Source organism: Kogia breviceps, chromosome 17 (genome assembly GCF_026419965.1).
Source record: "Kogia breviceps isolate mKogBre1 chromosome 17, mKogBre1 haplotype 1, whole genome shotgun sequence".
In the NCBI taxonomy this organism is placed as follows: Eukaryota; Metazoa; Chordata; class Mammalia; order Artiodactyla; family Physeteridae; genus Kogia; species Kogia breviceps.
In genome coordinates, this window is record NC_081326.1 from 63,504,533 (window position 1) to 63,530,447 (window position 25,915).

Consider the following 25,915-nt stretch of genomic DNA (forward strand, 5'->3'; position numbering starts at 1 on the left):
ATGACCCTTGAGCCTCAGGCCCCCCATATGCAAAGCTTTGTTTAGTTCTCCCTCTGTTATAGGCTAGAGAACAAGCACATCAAGGACTGACAATTCCTGGCAATTCAGCAGGTGTACCATACATGGTGGCACTGACACAGGTGTTATGTGTGTGTATGTATATGTGTGCGTATGTATATGTGTGTGTATATATATATATATATATATATATATATATACACATATACACATATTTTTATCAATCCCAATCTCCCAATTTATCCCCCCTGGTAACCATAAGTTTGTTTTCTACATTTAAGCTACTTGGCTTTAAATCAGGGGTCGGCACACTTCTCTGCAAGGGGTCATTTAGTAAACATTTTAGGCTTTGTGGGGCCATTCGGTCCCTGGTTCCTCTGCTCTGCCATGGCTGCACAAAAGGAGCCACAGACAAACTGTGCACAAAAATGGGCTGGCTGTGTTCCAGTGAAGCTTTATGGATGGACTTTTAAATTTGAATTTCACATTAACTTCCACATGTCACAAAATATTAGTCTTTTCATTTTTTTCCAACTATTTAAAACAAATATCCTTAGCTTGTAGGCCAGCGGTAGGCTGGATTTGGTACACGGGTTATAGTTTGCCGACCCTTAAATTTTTAGGGATGCAGTATATACGTTTTTTTTCTTTTCTTTTCCTTTTTTTTAAGAGGCAAGGGAGGCTTTGAGTTCTGCATAAAGCAGAACAGAACCAGGCAAGGGGAGTGTTACAACAGTCTATTTCAGAAAGAAAACACATACCTCTGTTACATAAATCCCAAGACACTTGGAAAACTCTTTTAATCACCTCTTGGCAGAGGGCTACAAATTTTAAAATGTGCCTGCTTACTTCCAAAAGTTAAATGCTTCACTCCCTTCTCGTCTAAAGAAGCATATAAGAGACATTATTTATATTTTCTGAATCAGGTCGGTAGGTACTCACTAGATGCCTCTGTGTGTTCGGCACTGGTCACGCTGATGGATGTAAAGGACATCAAAATATACCTTTTCCCCTAAAGGTCTTTGATCCCCAAGAGGTTTCAGGGGTAGAGCCTCAGAATGGAGGCGACAGAATGGGCTGATCCCTCCCAAACCATGATCCCAGTTGATCCCCCTTTGACCCACTGCACGCATTTTAGAGACGATTTTAGCTAGGGGTTAGCAGTATACATATTTATAGCAACAAAGTTCGCATGGCCCCGTAGGAACAATTCCAGACTTTCAAATACTGATTCTGCCTCTTAGCTCTGCAACCCTGGGAAAACTTACTAACCTCTCCAAATCCTCTATCCTAATAAGAACAAAAATTAAAATTTCCTCAAATAATCCCGACACTCTGGTGCAGGGCCCCGTAGGCACTAATTCATCCTCTCATTCAACAAAGGTTCAATGAGCCCCTACAATGTACAGGGCCCCAGGAACACAATGAACAAGGCAGATCCAGTCTCCAACATTGTGGAACTTACAGACCAATGGGAACTTGTTGGTTTTTTCTTTAAAAACAAATATGCATGTTTAAAACACTGCTTAGACTATAAAACGCCTATCCTTCCTTCACTTTCTCTACTTTTAATTCCATTTCAACCTGTAATTCTGAGAGTGACACCAGCTTTGGAATCTTACAGACCCAGATCAACGCACAACGTCTATCAAATATCTGCCATTTTTGTGTGATTTCAGAAGCCCACTGGCATTCAATGATTTAAACATTCCTGATTGAGACTATGCTTAAAAAATTCTATAGTCCATGGCAAGTGCTAACTCATGGCTTTGCCAAGGCAAGGCTTGAAGCCCATCTCAGGATACGCTGCCCCCAAAGATGCTGCTTCCGTGTAAGAAATATTTTAAACTGAAGGGATTTGAGAAACGGCAGGTGCAGGGAGCGCTCGCTGACCTCGGAGGGGCACCGAGAGGGATCCAAACAGTCCTTGCTGTGTTTCCCCCAGTAACAGCCCTTAGTTCATTCCCTTCCTCCCCAACACATTTTCCCACGACTTTCCACTCTTCCTTAAACTTACTATAAAAACGCTCAGGTTTAACTGTTTCTCGGGGGCTTCATTTCCTTGTGAAGGCTCTCATGTCACATAAAACTTACATTAAATAGATTTGTATGCTTTTCTCTTGTTAACCTGTCTTGCATCCATCCAATTTACAGTGCCCCAGCCAGAAAACCTAGGAAGGTCATAGAAAAAGATGTTTTTTCCTCCCCTACAGAGGCAAGGTTGGTTTGTGAGGGCAAGTAGTTTGGCTAGTGAGTAAGCCAAGCCTAGCACCCGCATCTCAACTCACTTTTGTTCTTTTCACTTAACAAATGGTTTTATTTTATCCTTGCAATTACTCTAAGAGATAGTTATAACCATCTTCATTGACCACGTATGGAATCTGAAAGTAACTGCACACAGTACAGGCTTTTTAGCATTTGAAAATCCACAAGGATCTTGCGCTGTCACCCTCCAATGTTTAGGGTCTAAGCAGTGGTTCCTGCCCTTACAATCAACCTGGGAGCTTCCGAAAATACTGATGCCCGGGCCCCACTTCCAAAGAGTCAAATCAGACCAGCTGGGAGTGAGCCCCAAGCATTAGGACTTTTTAAAGGCTCCTCTGAATCTTTGGGTGGCGGTTGGAAAGTGACAGCCCATGGGCCAAATTTAGCCTGCAAACTCTTAAAAATCAGAAGATTTCACAGAACGCCCGGCTGCATCTACAACTATGATGCCCAACACAGCAGGCACGAGTCACCTGTGGCTCTTTAAATTAATTCAATTGAAATAAAATTAGGAATTCGATTCCTTGGTCATCCTAGCCACATTTCAAGTGCTCAAGAGCCACATGTGGCCGCCTTACTGGATGACGCAGATATGGGACACTTCCATCATCACCAAGCCTTCTACTGGACAGTTCTGTTCATAAAAACCCAGGAATCGAGGCCCACATTCCAACAATACAACACTGGCCAGAGGGTCGTCTGTCTGCTCTAGACAGGGCGCACGCTTTCTCATTGGCAGCCTGACTCCATTCATTCATTTACACAAGCTGCCCGTCCCTTAGACCTCATATGCAAACCCTACCTAGACATTACACGTGCTAAATAAAACTTGCCCAAGGGCTTGATCAGACAGATTCAAAGTCTTCACCTCTAAAGCCTAACTGCATGGACCGTACGCTTCCTTTCTCCCTCCTTCCCTCCTTGCATCTCCCTCTCTGTTTTTACTACAGGGGGGTGCGGATAACCAGTATGACAGCGGAATCTACCTGACAAATGACCTTCGGGCTTTTGGAGTCGGTCTCTGCGTGATGAACGTGTACTTATCCAACATGGTTCCCTGTGATTTGAAAGCTCAGGTTCATGGCCTGCCTACCAACATTTCAATACCCATAGAAATGGTCCCGTTCTCCTTTGAGGGATAGGGGTTAAGGTACGTGAATTCTCTCCCATTCTGGACAGTTAGCCCTTCTGGGCCCAATCCTTGCCTGATCTGCTTCGGAAGCTCCTTCCAGAAGCTGGCCCAGTCCTCTAACTAACTGTGGAACGTGCTCAGACTATGTTGGCGGAACCAACCGCCCTTTGGTCACAATGGGAAACCTGGATGCAGTGCAAAAACCCACAATCAGTCGACTCACAACTCCTCCTTATCCGGGCTCTAAATGAACTTCAGAGAATGCCAACAGAAGACTTTTAGATGTGAGCATCTCAAAATTACCCACACACTCGCAACAGGGTTTAGGAGAAGAAAGAGCTTGGGAAGCTGTGTAACTCTTCAATGGGAGAATATTCAATACAACACTTTGTACCTGGATTGAACCGGGACTAAACCCAACAGTCACCCTCAAAAAGGGAAGGGAATAAATCTCACAAAGCCACTAGCTTCAGATTTAATTAAACTCTCTTCTAACCACGGCCAAGACATTCTTTAGTCTGTTATTACACTCTCCAGAACTTTTCTTTTTTAGGATCTAGGGTTAGCAAAATAGTAAGTCAGGTTCTCCCGATTGCTTTATATACTAAGCCCTGGGAAACACACAGGGAAAATGAAGAGTCATATGGGAGTTTCGGTTTTTAGCACATAAAGTGCGAAAGACGGAATGGTCCCCTCGGAAGACATTTTTAAGTGGCAACGTCTTTCCCACTGGCTCAGACCACATCTGGAACATGGGGCTTCTCCCAAGCAGAACAACTCAATCCCCAGCTCAGGAGCCGGGTGTCGATACAGAGTACCAGGCAAGGCCCAGAGGCAGGCAGCCCGGACAGGGAAGGGGATAAGTCACCTGCAGGCCTTCAGCCTCCACATCAAACCCGCAGGGGCCAGGGGGGGCCAGCCAGCTGCAGCCTCCAGTCTCAGCTGAAAGGGACAAAGAAGGAAGCCCCGTGCAAGGTCAGGGCACGCCGAGAGGAGGGCATTACTGCAAGGGAAAGGTAGGGAAGAGGATTATAAGAGAAAACAAAGGCTCTTCACATGCCACAACTAGGGCGCTTCGCTTCCAGAATCCAATGTACCATTTCTATTGTATTAATAGTATATAATATATCTATTACACTAATAGAATGCTATTACAGTACTTCTATTATAGTCGTCTCTTTGAAAGAACACCTTTGAAAGGACCTGACCACCAAGGTACTCTTAATAGAGAAACTTGACAACCCATCACCTGTGTCAGAGAACATTCGCTGGGGCCAGGCACAGGGTTTCTACCCTGTGAATGGAGGGCACGCCCCTCAGCAAAGCAGGGCAGGCTGCAGGAGCTCTCACTGCCACCCCCGCTGCCTCTAACGCCCTGCTGCTCGACATCTCTTCTTACCCCAGCCCCCCTTACTACGGGAGGAAAGCTAAGCCAGGCCACAAAGACCCTCGCGGTCAGAGTGGTGGTTTCCTTAGACCACAGGGAAGGAGCTCCCGGATCACATGCAAGCAAGTCAGTGATCTATTCAAGGCCACCTGGGGATGAAGCCGCAGAGCACAGAGTAGGAAGGTTTCCCCCGCGTGGAGTAAACTCCAAAGGTCAGTGTTGGAAACAAAAAGGAGGATTATTGCATTCAGCCTCCTCCCAAGTGAAAAGCTGGACTTTGGAATCCTTACACAGACTGCCGAGGTCAAAACAACACAGGGAAGCGGTAGCAGGCTTCCAAAAAATAAAGCAAATGATTAACTCAAGTAACTAACCTTCCGACTGGCGTCACTAATCCCCTCTGGACAGAGAGAAATGCCAGCTGCAGAGCTCCTGCGTGTGGTTACATCGGAGAAGCGATTTCAGGCACGAAAGGGACTCTTTTGTACCATTCCTCATTGTGGTCATTGGCGGGGGGCGGGAGGGGTATTTAAAATATCCACAATGAAAATGTACCCAACCTACGGATATTTCATATTGTTTCAGTGATGGAGGCAACCTGACCACTGTTTAGTTTAAAGCACCACCACCTGTCTCAGAACAACTCTCTATAAAAATTAATATAATCTATACATACCAAGTACGTAGCCCAGTGCCTGGCACGTTCGTGTATACTGATACACAGGAGCTCTCCTTATTCATAATAATAGCTTCTAAAGGCTACCACGGACCAGGCACGGAACTCTGCCCTTTACACACGTTCTCAAAGACTCTTCCCCACAATCCTACGTAGGTGCCATTATCAAGTTCAATTTACAGACGAGAAAACTGATGTACACGGAGGTTAAAGCAACTTGCCAAAGGTCATGCTGCAAAAAAAAGCAAGCTGTGATTTAATCTAAATCGAAGGTTCTTCACCAGCATGCCATGCAATTTCCTAACAACAGGGCAGCGTGCGCACCAGAATCGTCTACCCTCTCTTCCATTTCATGCTGCAATGATTTCTGTGGTCTTTTTTATGTGGAATGAGAGCAGGGTGGGGAAGCCATTTATCAGCGTGTGCGCCCATCACCACCTCTGGCAGCCTCCCTCATGCTGGGCTCAGCCCTGCTTGCTGAGGTTCTCCGTGTAGCCTCAATTCTTACGGGGTAAGAAGATAGCAGAGGGGAGGCTGGAGCGGCCTGTCTTGGCCCCTGGGAGGCAAGAGGAAGCCTGGAGTCAGGAAGCGGGGGTCCAGGCTACTGGAAGGAGTACAGAGAGTGAAGCGAGCTGCCGGGGCCTGTGGCTAACTGCAAGGCCAGCTCAGCTCAGCTGCCCGCAAAGAAGGGGGACAGAGTGACGAAGTGGGGAGAGGCAAGGACCTGGTAGAACATCTTCCTATGGTGTGTGCACGCACGCACGCACACACACACACACACAGCCCATGACTAGATACAGTAATGTGAATAGCATTTCATGCCAAATTTATACTAAATACAATCAAAGGAAACAAGAGAGTTTCTAAAGCCAAATCACACTATGAAGAAAACAAAAATGGATGGGCTTAAGCATTATTTACAACTGCCAAGATACAGAAGCAACCTAAGTGTCCATCAACCAATGAATGGATAAAGAAGATGTGGTACATATATATATATATACACACACACACAAATATATATATACACATGCATATATAATGGAATACTACTCAGCCATAAAAAAGAATGAAAATTTGCCATTTGCAGCAACATGGACGGACCTGGAGGGCATTATGCAAAGTGAAAACTCAGAGAAAGACAAATACTATATATGATATCACTTATCTGTGGAATCTAAAAACTACAACAAACTAGCAAATATAACAAAAAAGAAGCAGACTCACAGATACAGAGAACAAACTAGTGTTTACCAGTGGGGACAGGGAAGGGGGGAGGGGCAATACAGGAGTAGGGGATTAAGAGGTACAAACTGTCAGGTATAATATAAGCATAGGGGCTTCCCTGGTGACGCAGTGGTTAAGAATCCGCCTGCCAACGCAGGGGACACAGGTTCAATCCCTGGTCTGGGAAGATCCCACATGCCGCGGAGCAACTAAGCCCACGCGCCACAACTACTGAGCCTGTGCTCCAGAGCCCGCGAGCCACAACTACTGAGCCTGCATGTCACAACTATTGAAGCCTGCGTGCCTAGAGCCCGTGCTCCAAAGCAAGAGAAGCCACCACAATGAGAAGCCCATGAGCCGCAATGAAGAGTAGCCCCCACTCGCCACAACTAGAGAAAGCCCATGCGCAGCGACAAAGACCCAACGCAGCCAAAAATAAATAAAATAAATTAATTTTTTTTAAAAAAGCTACAAGCATATATTGTATATCACCGGGCATATAACCAAGATTTTATAATAACTATAAATGGAGCATAAGCTTTAAAAATTGTGAATCACTATTGTACACCTGTAACTTATATAACACTGTACAGCAACTATACTTCAATTTAAAAAATATGGAAAGACAGGAAAAGAATGGATGGGCTTAGAAATATGGCTAACCGTCTGTCTTGCTTTTTTTTTCTTTTGTGGTACGTGGGCCTCTCACTGCTGTGGCCTCTCCCGTCGCGGAGCACAGGCTCCAGACGCGCAGGCTCAGCAGCCATGGCTCACGGGCCCGGCCGCTCTGCGGCACGTGGGATCCTCCCGGACCGGGGCACAAACCCGTGTCCCCCGCATCGGCAGGCGGGCTCTCAACCACTGCGCCACCAGGGAAGCCCTGTCTTGCTTTTTAAACACTGACTAGTGGGCGTCCGGCCCTTCCTTCCTCAACCTCTGACCATAACAGGCCATCTAGGATCCTCTCCTGATGTTTTCTAAAGTAGTCAATCAACAATACATTGAACTGTCCGGCCTGTTTTCTTTCCATGTGACCTAAGCCAGATGGGTTCATGTTTAATGTTATAGTGCTTCTGTTTAAAGTAAGCCAAAAATGAGAATAATAAAGTTTCTTACGTGAAAATGCCTCTGGTTCAAAAGGAAGTGTCCATTTCTCTAGGAGGTGGGTCAAAAAGGATCTTGCTGTGATTTATGTCATAGTGTTCTGCATATGTTTTCCTCTAAGAGTTTTATAGTGTCTGGCCTTACATTAAGGTCTTTAATACATTTTGAGGTTAAACTGATACAGCCACTATGGAAAACAGTATGGAGTTTCCTTAAAAAACTAAAAATAGAACTACCATATGACCCACCAATCCCACTACTGGGATATACCCTGAGAAAACCATAATTCAAAAAGAGTCATGTACCACAACATTCATTGCAGCACTATTTACAGTAGCCAGGACATGGAAGCAATCTAAGTGTCCATCAACAGATGAATGGATAAAGAAGATGTGGCACATATATACAATGGAATATTACTCAGCAATAAAAGGAAACGAAATTGAGTTATTTGTAGTGAGATGGATGGACCTAGAGTCTGTCATACAGAGTGAAGTAAATCAGAAAGAGAAAAACAAATACCGTGTGCTAATGCATATATGTGGAATCTAAAAAAAAAAAAAATGGTTCAGATGAACCTAGGGGCAGGACAGGAATAAAGACACAGATGTAGAGAATGAACTTGAGGACACGGGGAGGCGAGAGGGTAAGCTGGGAAAAAGTGAGAGAGTGGCACGGACATATATACACTACCAAATGTAAAATAGATAGCTAGTGGGAAGCAGCCGCATAGCACAGGGAGATCAGCTCGGTGCTTTGTGACCACCTAGAGGCGTGGGATAGGGAGGGTGGGAGGGAGATGCAAGTGGGAGGGGATATGGGGATCTACGTATGCATATAGCTGATTCACTTTATTATCTAGCAGAAACTAACACAACATTATAAAGTGATTATACTCCAATAAAGATGCTAAAAAAAAAAAAAGAAGTGTCCAAAATTCAAAAACAGAAAATTAAATTTTAAAACAGAAGGGGGACAGTGACCCAAAACATCCTTACTCAAGAAACTGAGCAGAAACCAAGTCTTTCAACAACCTGTGGCATATTATCAAATAATAGCACATGCGTGAACACATGCACACACAAAATCTCTGAGCCTTGAGCTCTAAACTTAGGAGAGAATTCCCAAGAGTAATGGCTTCTTTGATAGGCTGGAAAGGAATGTAACAACATAGGTCCATCTCCAGTCTAGAAAACCCCAGCTGGAGGCCAGAGGCAAGACAACCTCCTCCCAGGGTTTTAACACGAAGGACCACATCTGGGTCAACTTCTCTGGCAGCAAATACAGGATACAGGGCAAGTAGGGACATCAGAAACTGACTCACTGAGATGGTCAACCGATGGCTGGGCAGACACACTCAGGACTGAGGCAACAGAACATGGTGGTGAAAAGCCTGAAGGTTCTGAAGTCAGACCCTAGTTCACTTCCTGCAGTGGTAGGAATAGAAGCTACCCTGTGACTGTGGTGAGGCCATAATGATTCAGTGATGGCAAACAGTGAGGGCTCGGCACTGACTGGTTACCAACGCCCCTCCCATCACCTCCATCGCCAAACCAAGAGTGAGCTTCAGCTCCTCAGAGGGCGGGCAACAAGGTGACCTGAGTCTTGGGATTCTCAAGCACTGATCATCTGAACAAATGGAATTTTGCATCTGTCAACAGCAGAACACTTTAGAGAACGGAAATGATCCTTTGGTTTGTAGCCATGACCAAAACTTTGAGACCTCAAATGCATCACAAGAGTGGAAATGGCCACATTAAAACCAAAACCTTTCATTATGTTTTGTTTTTTTTCTAGACAAATGAACAGTAAGCTACTCTGCATTCTTTTCAGCTGTTTTTTTTTTTTTTTTAGTATCTGATACCATGGCTATTAAAAACAATCTCTAAAAGTCTTTGTTGAACATCAGAATGAGACAGCTGGGATATTGGCATGAGGAAATGTTCAATCTTGTCATTTTGCAAAAGGAATTCATATTCATAATTAATGATGTTTTTGTCTATGCCAGAAAGAAAATCTAGAGGCTCAACTATGCTTAAGTAAATTCTACCCAAGCCAACTGCAATACAATTTTATAAATTATAGAGCAACAAAGAAAAACAAGATTTTGTGACTTGTGAGCAGAAAGAAAAGGATTAACAAGGCAGCCGCACTTCAAAGACAAAATCGGAGTAAAAATGTTGATTTCTGAAAGGATGGTTTCATTTTCTGTCTCCTCCGTAAGAAAGAGTAATCAAAAACTTTTACCATCCTTAGATGTGATATGACTACCCGTATTCGAAAGACTCAATACCTTTTTGTTCCCAAGTGTGCCAGACACACATCACCAGGTACAGAACCAAGACCACCATTATCAGCCCAAAATGTCAACTAAAAAGAACCCAGATGGGCAGATAAACTTACAAATTAGCTTTGGTTTAAGAGGCATTTCTATGGAGATATCGGTAGAGAAGTAGAAAACCCTTAAATAAATAAATTGCCTTACAGATAACTTTTCCCACTGCAGAGCTATTGAAGAGATTACAAAAACAAATCAGTTGTCTTTGTACAGCTCCCATTACAGAGCTGTTGAAGAGATTACAAAGACAAAGTTTTATTTAGTAACAACTTTGTTAATGGCTAAGGAAATAATGATGAATACACCACAAAACATACCAGGGTAAGGGAGGGAAGAGTAAATGCTTAATGGGCATGGTTTTTTGTTTTTCTCTGGTGAAATATACCTAACATAAGATTTACCATTATAATCTTTTTTTTTTTTTTTTTTCCTGCGGTACGCGGGCCTCTCACTGCCGTGGCCTCTCCCATTGCGGAGCACAGGCTCCGGACGCGCAGGCGCAGCGGCCACGGCTCACGGGCCCAGCCGCTCCGCGGCACGTGGGATCTTCCCGGACCGGGGCACTAATCCGCGTCCCCTGCATCGGCAGGCGGACTCTCAACCACTGCGCCACCAGGGAAGCCCACCATTTTTTAATTAGGATTTTATTTCTTTAAAGCAGTTTAAGGTTCATAGAAAAATTGAGGGGAAAGTACTGAGATTTCTCATATATTCCCTGTCCCATACACGCACAGATTCCCTAACTAATCAACATCCACCAATAAAGTGGTACATTTGTTACAACTGATGAATTTTACACAAATACATCATTATCACCCAAAGTCCCCAGGCTACATTAGGGTTCACTGTTGGTGTTGTACATTCTATGGATGTGAACAAACGTTTAAGGCCACGTATCCATTATATGTTATCACAGAGAGTGTTTTCACTGCCCTACCAGTCGGCTTTGCACTGTAACCATTTTTCAGGCTACAGTTCAGTGGCATTCAAGTACGTTCACACAGTTGTACAACCAACGCCACTATCCTAGCTATCTCCAGACCTCTTTCATCATCCTGGGGCCAGGGTTTAATTTGGGGTGATGCAAGTGCTTTGCAAGCAGACTAGGGTGGTGGTTGCACAACACTACATGCCACTGAATCATTCACTTTAAATTGGTTCATTTTGTGCTGTGTGAATTTCACATTAAAACAGAACGACGTGCCTGGCACACCAGGGCCACTCACTATTTGTTAATAAATGAATGAGTCCTGGCCTTAAGGAAGCCCACGGGTTGGTAAGGGAACAGGGAGAGAGCAGGAGGTGCCCAGATTCTGGGCTTGGAGCAAAACGGAGCAGTTCCTAACCCCTCTGAGGACGGAGAAAAGAGTTCCCAGAGGACAGACTGCCTGAGAGAAAGCTTAAGGATCAGCTAGAGTATGCAGGGGGAGGTAAGGGAGAAGGACATCCCACGCAGGGGAAGGTGAGATTCCCTATCCACGAGCCTGGGGGAGATAACTAAAACACTCAACGTTCATTTCATAAACTGGTAACTATGTCAGGTGACAGATCTATTAATTAACTTGGCTGTGGACATCATTTCGTAATGTATAATACATATATTAAGTTATCACGCTGTACAACTTTAAAAATCTCACTGTACAACCTAAATATACACATTTTCATTTGCCAGTCATACTTCAGTCAAGCAGGAAAAAAAAATGCAACATTATTAAAAGAAAAATCAAAAGTTCAAAAACTCAAAAATCAAAATTCATTCATTTTCCCATTATAATACCCCAAATCTAATAAGCAGTATAATAAAATAATTATATGTAATATATGTAAATATTTGTAATAATTTTAAAAACATAATAAAATGTAAGAGTAATAAACAAAATAGTAATAGGGGAACTTATGTAAATGTCAAAAAAGTCTTTTGGGAGGAAAAACAGCGACCTCAATGGATCTAGAGTAGGGGCAAAAGCTGGGAGGAGACAGGCCAACAAATCAGAAGTGGAATCAGGAGTGGGTGGTGCCAGCATCTAGAAGTGACCGGGAACCCACTGCGTCTGATGTGACAGAGGCCCCAGAAGGAATAGGTAATCTTGTGTCACAGCTGCTTGGGGTTCTCACGGCCTCGAGCTCATGGGAGCTCCACGGTCGCCCTGACCAGCAGGTACAGCAGAGCCGACTGTCTTCTCATAGACGACAAAACCAAAGGGTGTCCGCTCAGACTAACCCAGCACGGCCACCCGGCCTGCACGGCCTGCAGCCAGCCTCCTGACCCAGGCACAGCCTCTCCGAGAAGGAGGACAGCTCAGCTTCAATGAAAACTCCAACACTCCGTTCAACTCCTTCACTGTTCTTATCTGAGTTAATCTTTTGGGGGGGGGGAAAAAAAAAAAACCCTGCATATTTTCACAGTGGGAAATGGCCTTTCGAGTAAAAAGGCAGCATTCCTTTTTGGTAAGATGTGGACTCTTCACAACGTTTTACACACAACTCAGCATGGTGGTCATTTCCCAGATGAAACAATGCACGGACCGTCAAATTGCTAAAATCCTAAAATACTTATGAATAATTTAAAGCCTAGCTTAAATGAACCAAGCTGTCCACAACTGCCTCAAGAAAAGGCAGAGCCGCAGGTCCATTAAACTGCCAAATAAAAACAGCTAAGAGGTCTAGCTCAGTGGTTCTCGACCAGGGTCATTTTGCCCCACCAGGGGACATTCAGCAATGGCTACAAATATTTTTTGATTTTCACAACCGGGGAGCAGAGACCAGAGATGCTGCTAAACAGCCTGTCATGCGCAGGAGAGCCCTCACCACAAAGAATTATGCAGCCCGAAATGTCTAGAGTGATGGACTGAGATTCTAAATTCCCAGGTGATTCCATGTATCCAACTGAACTCCGAGGTGGAGAGAGGGTGGACTGATGGGTCCTGAAGAGCAGAAACACACACTCCAGGCTCTGCTGCTTCAGAGCTGTGTGGCATTTTAACCAAGGCACTTCAAGTCACCGGCCGGTTTCCCTTGTTTGCAAAAACGGGGCTCCTACTACCTTCCTCAATGAGATCAGGCTAGCTGAGAGCCTCAACAGGTAGAGGGCCCTCTGTAGATCCTCAAGGCCAAGGCTGGACTCAGGTCCCAGCCGCCTGCGATAGGCAAAGGCTCCAAGGTACTTCACTGTTTCCGAATAGCACACTCTCCTGGCATTTGCTTTAAACACACACATTTGCAAAAGCAAACACCAGAGCACAAAGGCGTCCATCTAACATGGTTGGATGCAATTTTATTATCCTTCAGTCTCATGAAACAGGAGTCTGTTAATGGACAGAGTGGAAGCCTGGCGTTGGGGCCACTGCGTCTCCCTCACACACATGCTGGAAGCCCACCCGTGGCCAGTGACCAACAGGACCACCACCACTGGGAGGCCAGGGGTGTGTTTGCACGGTTCATGCTTTCCTCCGGGTCCAGCGCAAGCAACGCATCTTGCGCTTGGCTTTAAATGGTATCATCCGAGTGAAGTACCGCTCTCATAATCAGCACTGCCTTTCAACAAGCACAGATGGCACTCACGTGCTTAAATGGCAAATCGAGGGCTAAAATTCGGGGGAGCTCTCCAGGCTCTCAGATCTGCTTCTCCGGGTGGGTTCTGAGAGAGAGGGGTCAGGAAATGGAGGGTGCCAGGCACGTGCAGAGTGCTGAAGGTCTTTTGTCTGCCGTCAAGCCCTTGCCATAAACTGAATGGGCTCAACCAGAGTCAGTGGGAATAAAGCCCGTGGCAGTCTTGCACGGCCGTCATTCCCAAAGAGAAGCCTGCAGGTCGGGAGCACAGGATGAAGCTTCCATTTTCACGATCTCCTCCACCATTCCCTTGTATTTTATCAGGTACCTTTGGCCATCTTCAGAGAACTGTATTGCCCCACTATGGACAATCACATTAAAACAAGTACATTTTAAAGACCTCTTTCTGCCTTGGCTGAAACAGTAGCTTCTTTTTAATTTGTAATCACTCAGCATTTTCCCCCTCCTAACTTGAAAGGGGGTGGGGGGAAGATGCAGCACTGTAGCCGACTGCAAAATGCACTCAAATGCAGCTCTCAAGGAAAGCACCACCCAGCAGCTCCATGTTGGTTTCCATGGTAACCGGGGTCCCTGGGCCCTGGCACTCACAGCAGGAAATGCTGCAGATTTCCACAGCAGTACCTTTTTACTAGACATAAGATGTCCCATGGCAATTTTAAACATTTGAGAATCAAAAAACATACTCTGTGTGTGTGTGTGTGTGTGTGTGTGTGTGTGTGCACGCGCGCGCGCGCAGATCAATATATTTACAAAACTAAGAAAACGTAGATGAAAGAAGCCAAGTTATTCTTACAGATAAGTATGCTTATGTCAAACATAACAGTTGATTAAAATATAGCAAAACAGGCTGTCACTCACTCACACACACACACAGAGGGCTAAAGGAAAACTAAAACATCTTCCATAGAAAAAGAAAGGACTGCAATGAAAGTGGAAAACTATTTTGTGAAACCAGACAGCCAAGGATTCCGTATAAACAAACAAGCCAACAAAAATCTTAACTAACGATAATCAACTGAGAGCCCAGGACAGAGCTTTTTTCCATAGCTCATGTTCTTTCCTACTTGAATGGTCTCAAGAGCTGAAGTCAACAAGCGGTTGGCCAGATGGCTTTCAGGGGAAACCACAGGACAGAAAGCCCTGAGCTAGAGTGAGAATCCCACTGTTCCCCGTGCAAGCTGAGCAGCCTCAGGCAAGTGACTTCAGCTCGCTGAGTGTGCCCTGTAAAAACGAAAAGGTTGCACTACATACTAGATGATCTACAAGAGAGACTCTCTACCTTCTAAAAATGAAAGACCAGAGCATTATGTTACACAAGACAAAACAAGGCATCAAACCTCCAGGTAATTCTCATGTCAGGCCACAGATATGTTTCCAAAAGCAGTGTATAAGAATCAAATTTCTTTAAATTATATCAGGTGAATTCACTGCCAGACTCTGGGTGAGGGAAGACCTTTGAGATATTCTTTCTCTCTCACTTTCTCTCTTCTCTGAGTGATTTCCCAATACCACATGTCTCCTCCAGCAGAGCACAAGTGAACAGCTAAGGTGAATTTTTTAGTTCAAAGTAGTTTTCACATTTCATGCATGTTTTCAGGCTGGGGCTTTATCAGAGCAGAGGGGAGGCAGCTATGCAATCAGGCAGAATAGACTCAGCCTAGAAAAATACTAGTTTGACAACTTCTGGTGTCTTCAAGTTCATGTTTACACTCCAAATGGTTATTTTTATCTGAGGCAGGCAGAACAAACCAAGTTCACAACTCTATGGCAAATGATCTTCCATTAGCAAGCATTGTTTAAAAAAAAAAAAAAACTGCCTCGTCTGTATGAATTCAAATAATTGCACTTTTTCATTAATGCTGATTTATATTTTACCAAACGTGACTCTGGTACGTCTGTGCGTGTGACAGCGGGATGGGGTGGAGGGGTATTAGCTATTTTAAGCCAAAACGAAGAGCAAAGGGAAAGAGCTAGGGTGGGGAGGAGGGCGGGAGGGGGAGGATGATGGGAGAGTCCCCCCTGCTTGTGCAGACAGCCCCGCAGGCAGCTGGAAGGATGGAGCTGCTGAGTAAACCACTTCATTATGTAAACGGCCTAATGACACAAATAACCATGCTGCACGCAGACCGACCCAGTCACCCATAAAAACACACATCCCCTCCACGCCTGGACCTTCCTCCCCACCGCCGATGCTACCACCGCCACCACGTAATTCACCAGCGTTTATTAAGGCTGCCAAGCTTAAACAGAACAGCACGCATCATGCTTTCCCTGGCGTTGCCTGAATTAAGTCAAAGCACAGAAACACTACTGACCTCAGCAGGAGCAAATGCTCCTCTTGGTTAGTGGGAGGACGAGCCTTAAGTGGACACAAGGGCTTGGGTGTGGGATTTTTACATCCCTAAGTCTCCCTGGTAGAGGATATTAGGGTTCTAGTGACATCCTGCTCTGGACACCCAGAATGTATGTCTGTAAAAGTGGGACTCAGGTTAGCGCTCTTCAGGCTAACGCACAATAACTTTTCAAGGGTCATTTCGGGAAGGTGCAGTGAAACGCCAAATACCATCTGGGCAGGCCACAGGAACCACAAGGAAACAGCCCATCTCTGGCAACTGCTGCTACCCAATCAAAGATCAATGATAAGCCACTTGTAGAGCGGGAAACGATGCTATTGTCAGGGATCACTTTTAGTGTCAAGATGGGATTGGAAATGAGGGATTTTCATTTCAGCACCAGTGACGCTTGGCTCATGATTCCAAATCTCCTGGAATATACAAATTTGCCCATCAAATTAATGGAATATACAAAGTCCCCGTCTCCTAACTCCTTTAACACAAAAAAGGAGGGGATAAAACAAAATAAGATTTTCTTTTAGAAATGTATTAAATAAAAATACTCAATAAATATATGGATTCCTTTGTTATGCCTAGTCCTTACCTATAGTGTGCTTTGTAAAAAAAAAAAAAAAAAAAAGTTTAAAATCCACATGTCTCCCTACTGTGCTAGACTCAACACCAAGTCTGAGTTTCATATAAAGCAAACCAAAAAATAATGACGTTTTTAAAAAATGGTAAGACAAACTTCACATTCACAGGGCCATTTTTAAAAAGTTGTTTTATCCTAAGCAGAATATGTAGGATTAGATGTATTGTGCTGGTGAGTTAAAATGACTCAAGGTCTATCAGAGTAGAAAAACATCAAAATAATGAAACCCAAAGCAGAATGCACATTTACGAGCTCATTTTAAAAGGCATTATATCTTTTTATGTCATCCCTTACTAGGTCAATGATAGCTCCAAAATCTCAGAAGAGATGGAAACTTTATATCTTGAAGCTATATTTAATAGGCATACAGTTTTTAGCTAGGTTACATATTATTAGAAATAGCAATAAGTTACAAAATTTTTTTGTACTTCATATAAGATTGAAACTCATAGGTATTCAATATAAACAGATTACATACACATATATATACACAGATTCGGAGTGGCTTGAGGGGCTGAAGGAAGTGAATAAGGCTACACTAAAGCTATTCCAGGTTTTGGTTCCCACCACAGCCCTCAGCAAAGTTGTAAGCATACCAAAGATGAGCTCTACATAGAAACCAGTCGTCCTGAAACAGAGAATTTGTCTCTCTGTCATTCTAAGCAAGAATCTGCTAAGACCAGTCCGATGCTTCAGTTCTTTCAGCTAATATATATATGTATGTATGTGTATATGCTTATATATACATACACACGCACGTGTATATGCTTATATATACATACACACGCACGTGTATATATATGTTATACCCAAAGGCTGTTATCTATGTTGTTACAGATACTGGTTGTATAGATATGTGTGTGTGTATAGACATACACACACATATCCTCATTAAAAGGATTACAGCTACAAAGCCCAATTAATAAAGGGCAGTTTGACACAACCCAGCGTTAAAGTTGCTCTTTGCATTCATCACGGTTCAGAATATTTACAAATGGTGAATACATAACCGTGAGAAGGCAACCCAGTCTTGGATGCCTCTGAATCCACTTATTGTTCAACACTAGGTGACCTTCTGACTACAGAATCTGGTAATACGGATTCGTTTTGCCAAGATATTTCAAGTAAAGGAGATACGCCAACAGCAATCACCCTCCTCAGGTTCATGAAAATTCCTTAAATGCACCTTGAAGGGGGCAACAAGCAAAAGGCTGACCTTTCTTAAAAGCTAGGCTTCATCACAAAACAGACTAAGTAAAATCAACACCAGCAGGTTTCCATAAAACTTTTGAGGCTCCAGATGCATTCTGCTAGATTCCTTTTGCTCCCCATTACCTATAAAGCCTCAGTGAGTTGGAATAAGATCATCAGAAAAATTAATACACTCTCCTTAAATCTTTCAAAACAATAAGCTTGGCTCTTAAAGAAAAATTACAACTGAGCTGTTTCTCAAATACTCATAAAGTCTCTCCTCCTTTAAGAATCCTAAGGACAATAACCAAAAATAACTAAGGAACCTGAACTGGCACATCCAAGTACAAAACCAGTGTAGTGATCTATCACCACATCTATAGATTAGCGGATTGCAGTTTTATGCCTTTTTATTTTTAATTAAGTGAATGAAACTGTCCATGTTTCTTTAAGGTCATCTTCAAAGAATATGCAGTTCCAGGCCTGCAGGAAAGTTTTTTTTTTTAATGACCTTTCTTATTTTATTTTACTTATTTTTTTCAGTTTGTGGCTGAGTAGCTTCCTAGGTAGAAATCATGACAATTACATGAAAGAAAGTTCAGGTCTCAAACACCGAAGTCAATCCAGAAGTTAAGGGCCAGTTAAGTTTCAGTTAAACAACCTGGTTACAGTAAAACTTGGGGGCAAACAAAACCAGTCTGGCTGCCCCTTGAACACAGCTTCCTGTCACCTCCTCCCCTAAAAGCAAAGATTCCCCTTTTTCCCCCACCCCAGCCGAGAGCAGGTAGCTGCGTGTCCCCTTCCTGTGACCCCCATCATGGATTTGCTGGGCCCTCTTTGGCTACAATGAAATACAAACTCTCAGTCCTGAGACTCAACCTCAGAGAAGGGTCCCAAGATTCAAATACTGAACTCCCAAGTGGAATCTGGCCAATGACCCCATCTCACCAGCCTCCTGCCCCCAGAGATGACAGCCTTCTTCACCTGGATCCTCCAAGGGCTGCTTACAAACACTGTCTGCCCCCTGCTAAATGCCAGATACTTACCGGCGTTTGGGAACCTGGGTTCCTCAGAGAGAAGCAGGATGCAGGCCCTGCCCTGGAGGCAGCTGAGTCTAGTGGGGAAGATGGTGACCACACAGGGAGGTCAACACTCTAGCGGGAGAAGGTGCTACAGAGGCCTCAAGCCTGAGACCCAATTTACCCTGGGGACAGAGGAGTGGGAGCGGTGGGGGACAAAAGGTTCACAGGTGATATGACTCTCAAACTGGCTCTAGGAAGACAAGCCGAAGATCCTCGAACATCTAAAGGGGGCAGGGAGGGGGTGGGCTGGGAAGGGCACTCCAGGTCTGGAATGCACATGTGCAAGAAGAAAGGGATCAAAGGTTTTAAGGGATTCAGGGAGCAGAGAGCATTTTTTTGTGGGTGGAACTGCCGGCCGTGGGTAGAGATGTCACTGGACAGGTGGGTGACGGCAAGATGGTGAGAGGCCTTATTCTCCTGGGAAGGCTTAAAAAATCTGAGATTCCTAAGTGCCACCCCACTCCACCCCCCACTTAATCAGTAACCACAGGTGTAAGGCAGGGCTCTGAAATCTGTACTTTAAAACAAGCCTCCTGAGCGATAGGATCCAGCCAGCGAGATGAGGAGAGCGTGGCATTTAACAAACTCTATACTAAAAACACAACGTATTTTTCAGAACCACGACTGTGCCATTCAGTGTTAAGCTGTGGAGACTGTCTTCATCAGTTCAGAGAACCTCGGCAACCAGGTTCTGATTGCCGAACCAGGCTCACTGATTACAGTCCACCTCTGACTGTCTGGACCTCGCTGGCCGTTGTGAAAGTTCCAGCTTCCACCTGCCCTCCTCACGCACACATAGCGGGTCTCTTCTAACCGTATTTCTCGCCTAACCTTCTCTCTCCTTTATCCTCTGCTTAACTCAGCTTCCTTCCACTCTCTTTGTCCCCAAAGTGAAAACTGGAAACTCTAAAGGTAATATAGAAAGAGAAATGTTAAGACTGTCCAACTTCATTCGTATTTTAAGATTTAATAGGGCCAAAAGGAGATTTTAAATCATAGAATATTAGAGCTGAGAAAGGTTACCTGCGATCATCTAGGACCCTACTAGGTCCTGGGAAAACTCCTTTTACAAGTGGGGAAATCAAAGCCCGGAGAAGTGAAACAACATTATTCAGGGTCACGTAGTTGGCCAAGCAGAAGACAAACCCAGGCATCCCTGCTCCCAATCTATTACTCCAAGGTGCTACATAGATAGTTGTGTTTTTTGTTGTTTTTTTTTTTTTAATGCATTCAGGATCAAGTAACTTTAAAAGCAAACTTAAGTGTATACTAAATCCAGGAGCACCTTACATGAGGAATCATAATTTAATGGTTAAAATCTAGACTCTGGGCCAGGCTTCAGTCTCCCCACTTCCACGCCATGTGACCTTGGTCGGTTTAGATAAGCCCTCTTCGTCCAGATTTCATCATCTAGAATGGAGGTCATAAGCACTGACCTCACAGCACTGTTCCGAGAATGAAAAGACTCAATCCATGTAAAGCACGAAAGACAGAGCCCAGCCCGTGTTACGTATTCAATAAAGGTGATTAGAGATGATCTAGTTGGCTGGGGATCCACTTCCTTCCTTCTTAGAATCTTAAACTCCTCACTCTGGGTTTGGTGTATTATCATCTCAACATCCCGGAGATGGTTTTTTTTAATAAAGTAATAACAGAGGCACACTGAGGCAGCCAGAAATGAAAGTCACACAGCATTACGCTCTCAAAGGCCCTGGCTGACACAAGCAAAGGATGCAAGGGCCACGAAGGGCCAGTGCCGACTAAGACGTGCCCCTGCCTTCCAGTGACAGGGGGGCACCAGGCTGCACACTTACAGGTGTAGCAATGCTCCTCCCCAACACCAGCCACTGAGGGTTGAGAAGCCTCCCCCCACCTTTGTTCTTTTCCTTTTCTTTTTTAAGCAACCCTGACATCTGCACACCAGTCAGTTCAGCAACTCCTATGACAGCCCGTGTGCTGGTCCATCACGGACATGAAGAAAATGGAGACCCTGCCTCACAAAAGTCAGGCATCCTTTGTACAACAAACGCCTAGACACTAATTCTTTGCAGCCAGTAACACAGGAACAGGTGGACTTTCACACTGAACACAAATCGTTCATTCATTCCAGAGTGCAAACATCAAAAAAATATGGAACTGTATGCATGATGGTGTTGATTAACTCTTAAATTTCATTATGGTTTAATTATTCACCTAAACATGTACATTATAATAGCAACTTACACTCTTTCATTTAAAAAATGAATAGAACAGAGTTCTAATGTATTTCCACGTTCTACTTAATAGTTATATGACTAGATTGATTTTGCTCTTATAATGCCTAGCTTTAGAAGATTTTCCTAAATAAATTATATTCATAGCTATTCCTAAATAAATTATATTCATAGCTACTGCAAAATATATGCTAAAAAGGACAAAGACTTTTCAGAGGCCATTCCCTTTGGGAAACAATATGGAATGCTAATATTTTGGAAACCAGAGACCTGATAGCTTGAGATTCTGGACACCAGCCCAAAAGAGACGCCATTTAAGAATAACTGCTATTCCCTTCTCATCTTTCCAGCAAGAAAGACTCAAAAAATATGATAGCTAAAGGCTCTAAGCAAGAGACTGGACTTTCCATAGAGGGTAGATATCAAACTTCAAACTGCATCAGAGTTACACCCTGTAATGACCACAAGCCCAAATATATTTGCTGCTGACCAAAACAGATTGACGTGGTTTTTTTTGTTTTTTTTTTGTTTTTGTTTTACAGATTCTTCATTTCCTTGGAGGTTCATACACCATTAAAAAGAGATTACCCATAGATCTCCAAAAGGATGTATACAGGGACATTAACTGCAGTGTAGTTTGTAACAGTACGTAAGTGGAGATAATCTAATTATTCCTAAAAAGAAAAATGATTAAACCGTGCTACATCCAGACAGTGAAATTCCATTTGGCTGCTAAAACCAATGAGGTAGATCTCTAGGTACTGACATAGAAAGATAATTATAATACACTGTGGAGTAAAAGCATGGGAACAATGTTTCTGATAGGTCACCTTTTGAAAAAGACCTTACAAATATATTTTATTCCATATATCAACCTATTGTTCTACGACTAATTTTTCTCCTATATGTGTTTAAGTATGCAAAAAAGTCTATAAAAGACACTAAGCCCAATCTCTGCAAATGGTACTGTGAGGGTAGATTTTACTTTATATACTTCGTTACATACTTTTTTTTAAACTAAAGAGCATGTTCTATATTTTTCAATTGTTAAGTAAAAATTAACTTAATACAACTAATTTGATGCTTACTGAACATAAGATGTGCATTCAAGAGTCTCTCTTATCGTCTCCATAAAATATATCTTTTTTGTATCAACCATACATTTTTTAGGTCATGTGAGTTCTCACACTCCCATATTCAATAAAGTTATTTCCTCCCAGTGCATATGGATTCTAGACATCGAGATGCAAAGTATTCTGGTATTGCTAAAAGTGACCTAAAATCAAATGGTTTAAACATATATCAAAGCAGGGGGCTTCCTTAGTGGCGCGGTAGTTAAGAATCCACCTGCCAAGGCAGGGAACACGGGTTTGAGCCCTGGTCTGGGAAGATCCCACGTGCCTCAGAGCAACTAAGCCTGTGCACCACAACTACTGAGCCTGCGCTCTAGAGCCCTCAAGCCACAACTACTGAGGCTGCATGCCACAACTACTGAAGCCCACACGCCTAGAGCCCATGCTCCGCAACAAGAGAAGCCACCGTAATGAGAAGCCCGCGCACCGCAGCGAAGAGTGGCCCCCGCTCACCGCAACTAGAGGAAGCTCAAGCACAGCAACGAAGACCCAACGCAGCCAAAACTAAAACAAATTAAATAAATAATTTTTTTTTTTTTTTTTTTTTTGCGGTATGCGGACCTCTCACTGTTGTGGCCTCTCCCGTTGCGGGGCACAGGCTCCGGACGCGCAGGCCTAGCGACCATGGCTCACGGGCTTAGTTGCTCCGCGGCATGTGGGATCTTCCCGGACCGGGGCACGAACCCGCATCCCCTGCATCGGCAGGCGGATTCTCAACCACTGCACCACCAGGGAAGCCCAATAAATAATTTGTAAAAAAAAATATATATATATATATATATAAAATCTCAAAGCAGGGATCTTGTTCCCTGTGACATTATTTGTCTTTTGTCAATGACATCACCTCCAAACTGCTTCTCTACCTCCACCAGCACCACAGAGAGGCTACTCTCGTTTCTTTTCCCACAAATAATTGTTTCTCCTCCCTTCAACCATGAGAACTTGCAGGCCCTTCAATCTCCCACCGAGAACCAGTCTCAGGAGCGGTGTCTGCAAAAACCCAGGTTCCCACTGCAGGAAATTATGGACAATCAGGGGATACATCTCTGTTCCATCCTTTAGGGTCCATCCAGTAATTTAACATTAAAATATAAACTTACGAACCACAGAGCCTCAAAAATGCAACACCGGATACGTAAGTTCTTTAAAATAATGGAGCAACTCTTTAAAGAAAGACACACTCTGATGGCTATTCTAGACAGACATCCATATGACTGATGAGTCCAATTCCAGATCCTGCTGCGGTCCAAGAACATATGATAAAACCGACCCAATAACACGAACAGCAGGGAACACTGGCATGACCATTGTACTCCTCTTTATACTTGTACATTCTAAAGGTTCCAGAACACACACATGTGTTAGGTAAAAAAATTTTTAAGGGGCTTAGAAAAAGATACTGGGTAAGACCCATGTCAAGCTGACAAACCAGATGAAGAAACCAATGCTCTGATGTCTCCATCACATTCTCCTAGGGAACCTTCTGAAACACCGTTGGCATCTTGGAAATGAGGAGAAATGCTACCTCTCCTGGGAGAATTTCCTCGACTCCCTGAGCTGAGTTAATTGCTCACTTTTCCATACGCCCCCAGCACTCTGTTCCACCACTATTACCATATCAAACATGTTACTTCTACACTGAAATTCTTCATTTGCACATAGCATCCCCCCTGCCCCCCTGCCACTACAAGCTCCTCCAGGACACGCAGAGTAATATATTGATTTTTGTGGTCCCATGACACTGCCTGAAATATCAGCAGTTTTCAAGCATCTTAGACGAGAAGAGTCCTCACTGCAAATTCATCTGAATATTTAATTAAGCACCTATGGTAAATGGGTACATACTGAAACCCACTGGAGGAACATACCCATCATGGGCTTCAGATAAGCTTAACTCTTGTGTGACCGGACGCAATCCCCCCCCAACACTGGCCTCCAACACCCACATTTTCCCACGTCACCAAGACAATGACAAGAACAGGCATGTAGCCGGTCAGTGCACAAGGAGACACGGAAAGAAGGCCAAAAAAAGAGACAGGAGAGATTCTCTGAGAATGAAAAGGAAAGCACCCCCTTTGAATGGGGGGTCTCTACGTTATGGGTAATGTCATATTTCTAATGATGGTGCTGGATACAGACAGATTTACTTTCTTCTCTACACCTTTCAGGTGTTATGAATATTCTTTTCTACGATTCACAGTCACTGAAAAACCATTACAAATTTTCAAAAGATTTCCCTTTGTTCATTGATTTAATAAACATACTTTAAACACTTACTGTGTTCCAGGTACTATGTTTTGGGAGGGTTCAGACATGCACACGTCACTGCCTAGTCTATACCTGTAGGGGTTTGCAGTCAAACGTGGGAGACACATAAACAGACACAACACAATAGTACGCTACTTAGAATAGGTTTCCTCGTTTCATGGGAACCTAGAAAAAATGGTCTAACCCATCGTTCTCACTGCTTCTCATTCCACAAGGGACTGAGGAAAATCTTAAGATGACACATGAGAGGGAAAAACAAAATTGCAACCAAACACACAGCTCAGGACTCTACAACCAGCATGTCCTTAAAAGTGATCACAAAAACACATCAAGCCAGGACTTCCCCGGTGGCGCAGGGGTTAAGAATCTGCCTGCCAATGCAGGGGACATGGGTTTGACCCCCTAGTCCGGGAAGATCCCACATGCCGTGGAGCAACTAAGCCCACGTGCCACAACTACTGAGCCTGTGCTCTAGAGCCCTCGGGCCACAACTACTGAGCCCGCGCACCGCAACAAGAGAAGCCACTGCAATGAGAAGCCCACGCACTGCAATGAAGAGTAGCCCCTGCTCGCCACAACTAGAGAAAGCCCGCGCGCAGCAATGCAGACCCAAGGCAGCCAATTAATTGATTGATTGATTGATTGATTAATTTAAAAACACAACAAGCCATCTCAGGCATAAACAGTGGTTCCTTTCATTTATTTTTCACTCTTCTTGTGCACTTTATTATCTAGAGAACGATTTGCAGCTTCTACAATGAGGAATCCCACAGAGTTAAAAAATCTATATATTTTTAAATACGAGTCAGCGAAGCTGTGATAACATAACCGCTATATTCTTGTAACGCGCCTGAGGGTAAGAGCCCACACGCCGAGCGCCGTCAAGGCTGGAAGCCGTCCCTCCCCCTGCTTACCGCGTGTGTTGGTGGCCATGTCGGCCACTTTCTGAAAGGCATCCAAGAAGGCAGCTGCTGCTACTACTGTTGTCCTACGATGCAAACAGAAAAAAAAAAAGCATGAGGAATGCCTCACACTAGCAGATGCATGACAGCAAAAGGGCTGCAACCGCTGCTGAGGACTGCGAGTAACCCTCCAGGAGAGACAACCCAACTGGACACAGACAACAATTGGCTTTGTGGACCCACTTTATTCTTAAGAAAACTTTCTCCTTCTCACATTAGCACTCTCCCCCGATAACGTCCAGCTCATGCAGCGCTAGTCAATAAATGCTAGCAATTCTTCCCACCCCATTCCACCCGACAGTATAAATTATCACCAGGTTAAAATTTCACCAAGGAGGAAAAAGGTGTTTCTGCCTAAAAGAAC

At 44.0% G+C, this 25,915-nt stretch overlaps 1 protein-coding gene across 10 annotated transcripts in view; it reads right to left on the reverse strand.

Annotated features, from left to right (window-relative positions):
* MTSS1 (MTSS I-BAR domain containing 1) overlaps nucleotides 1-25,915 on the reverse strand; it is a 157,407-nt gene that overhangs the window by 106,648 nt on the left and 24,844 nt on the right. For all 10 annotated transcript variants that reach the window (XM_059043419.2, XM_067017470.1, XM_059043416.2 and 7 more), the window contains exon 3: nucleotides 25,504-25,577. In XM_059043419.2, the coding sequence (XP_058899402.1) occupies nucleotides 25,504-25,577 (74 nt within the window). The remainder of the gene's footprint in view (nucleotides 1-25,503; nucleotides 25,578-25,915) is intronic.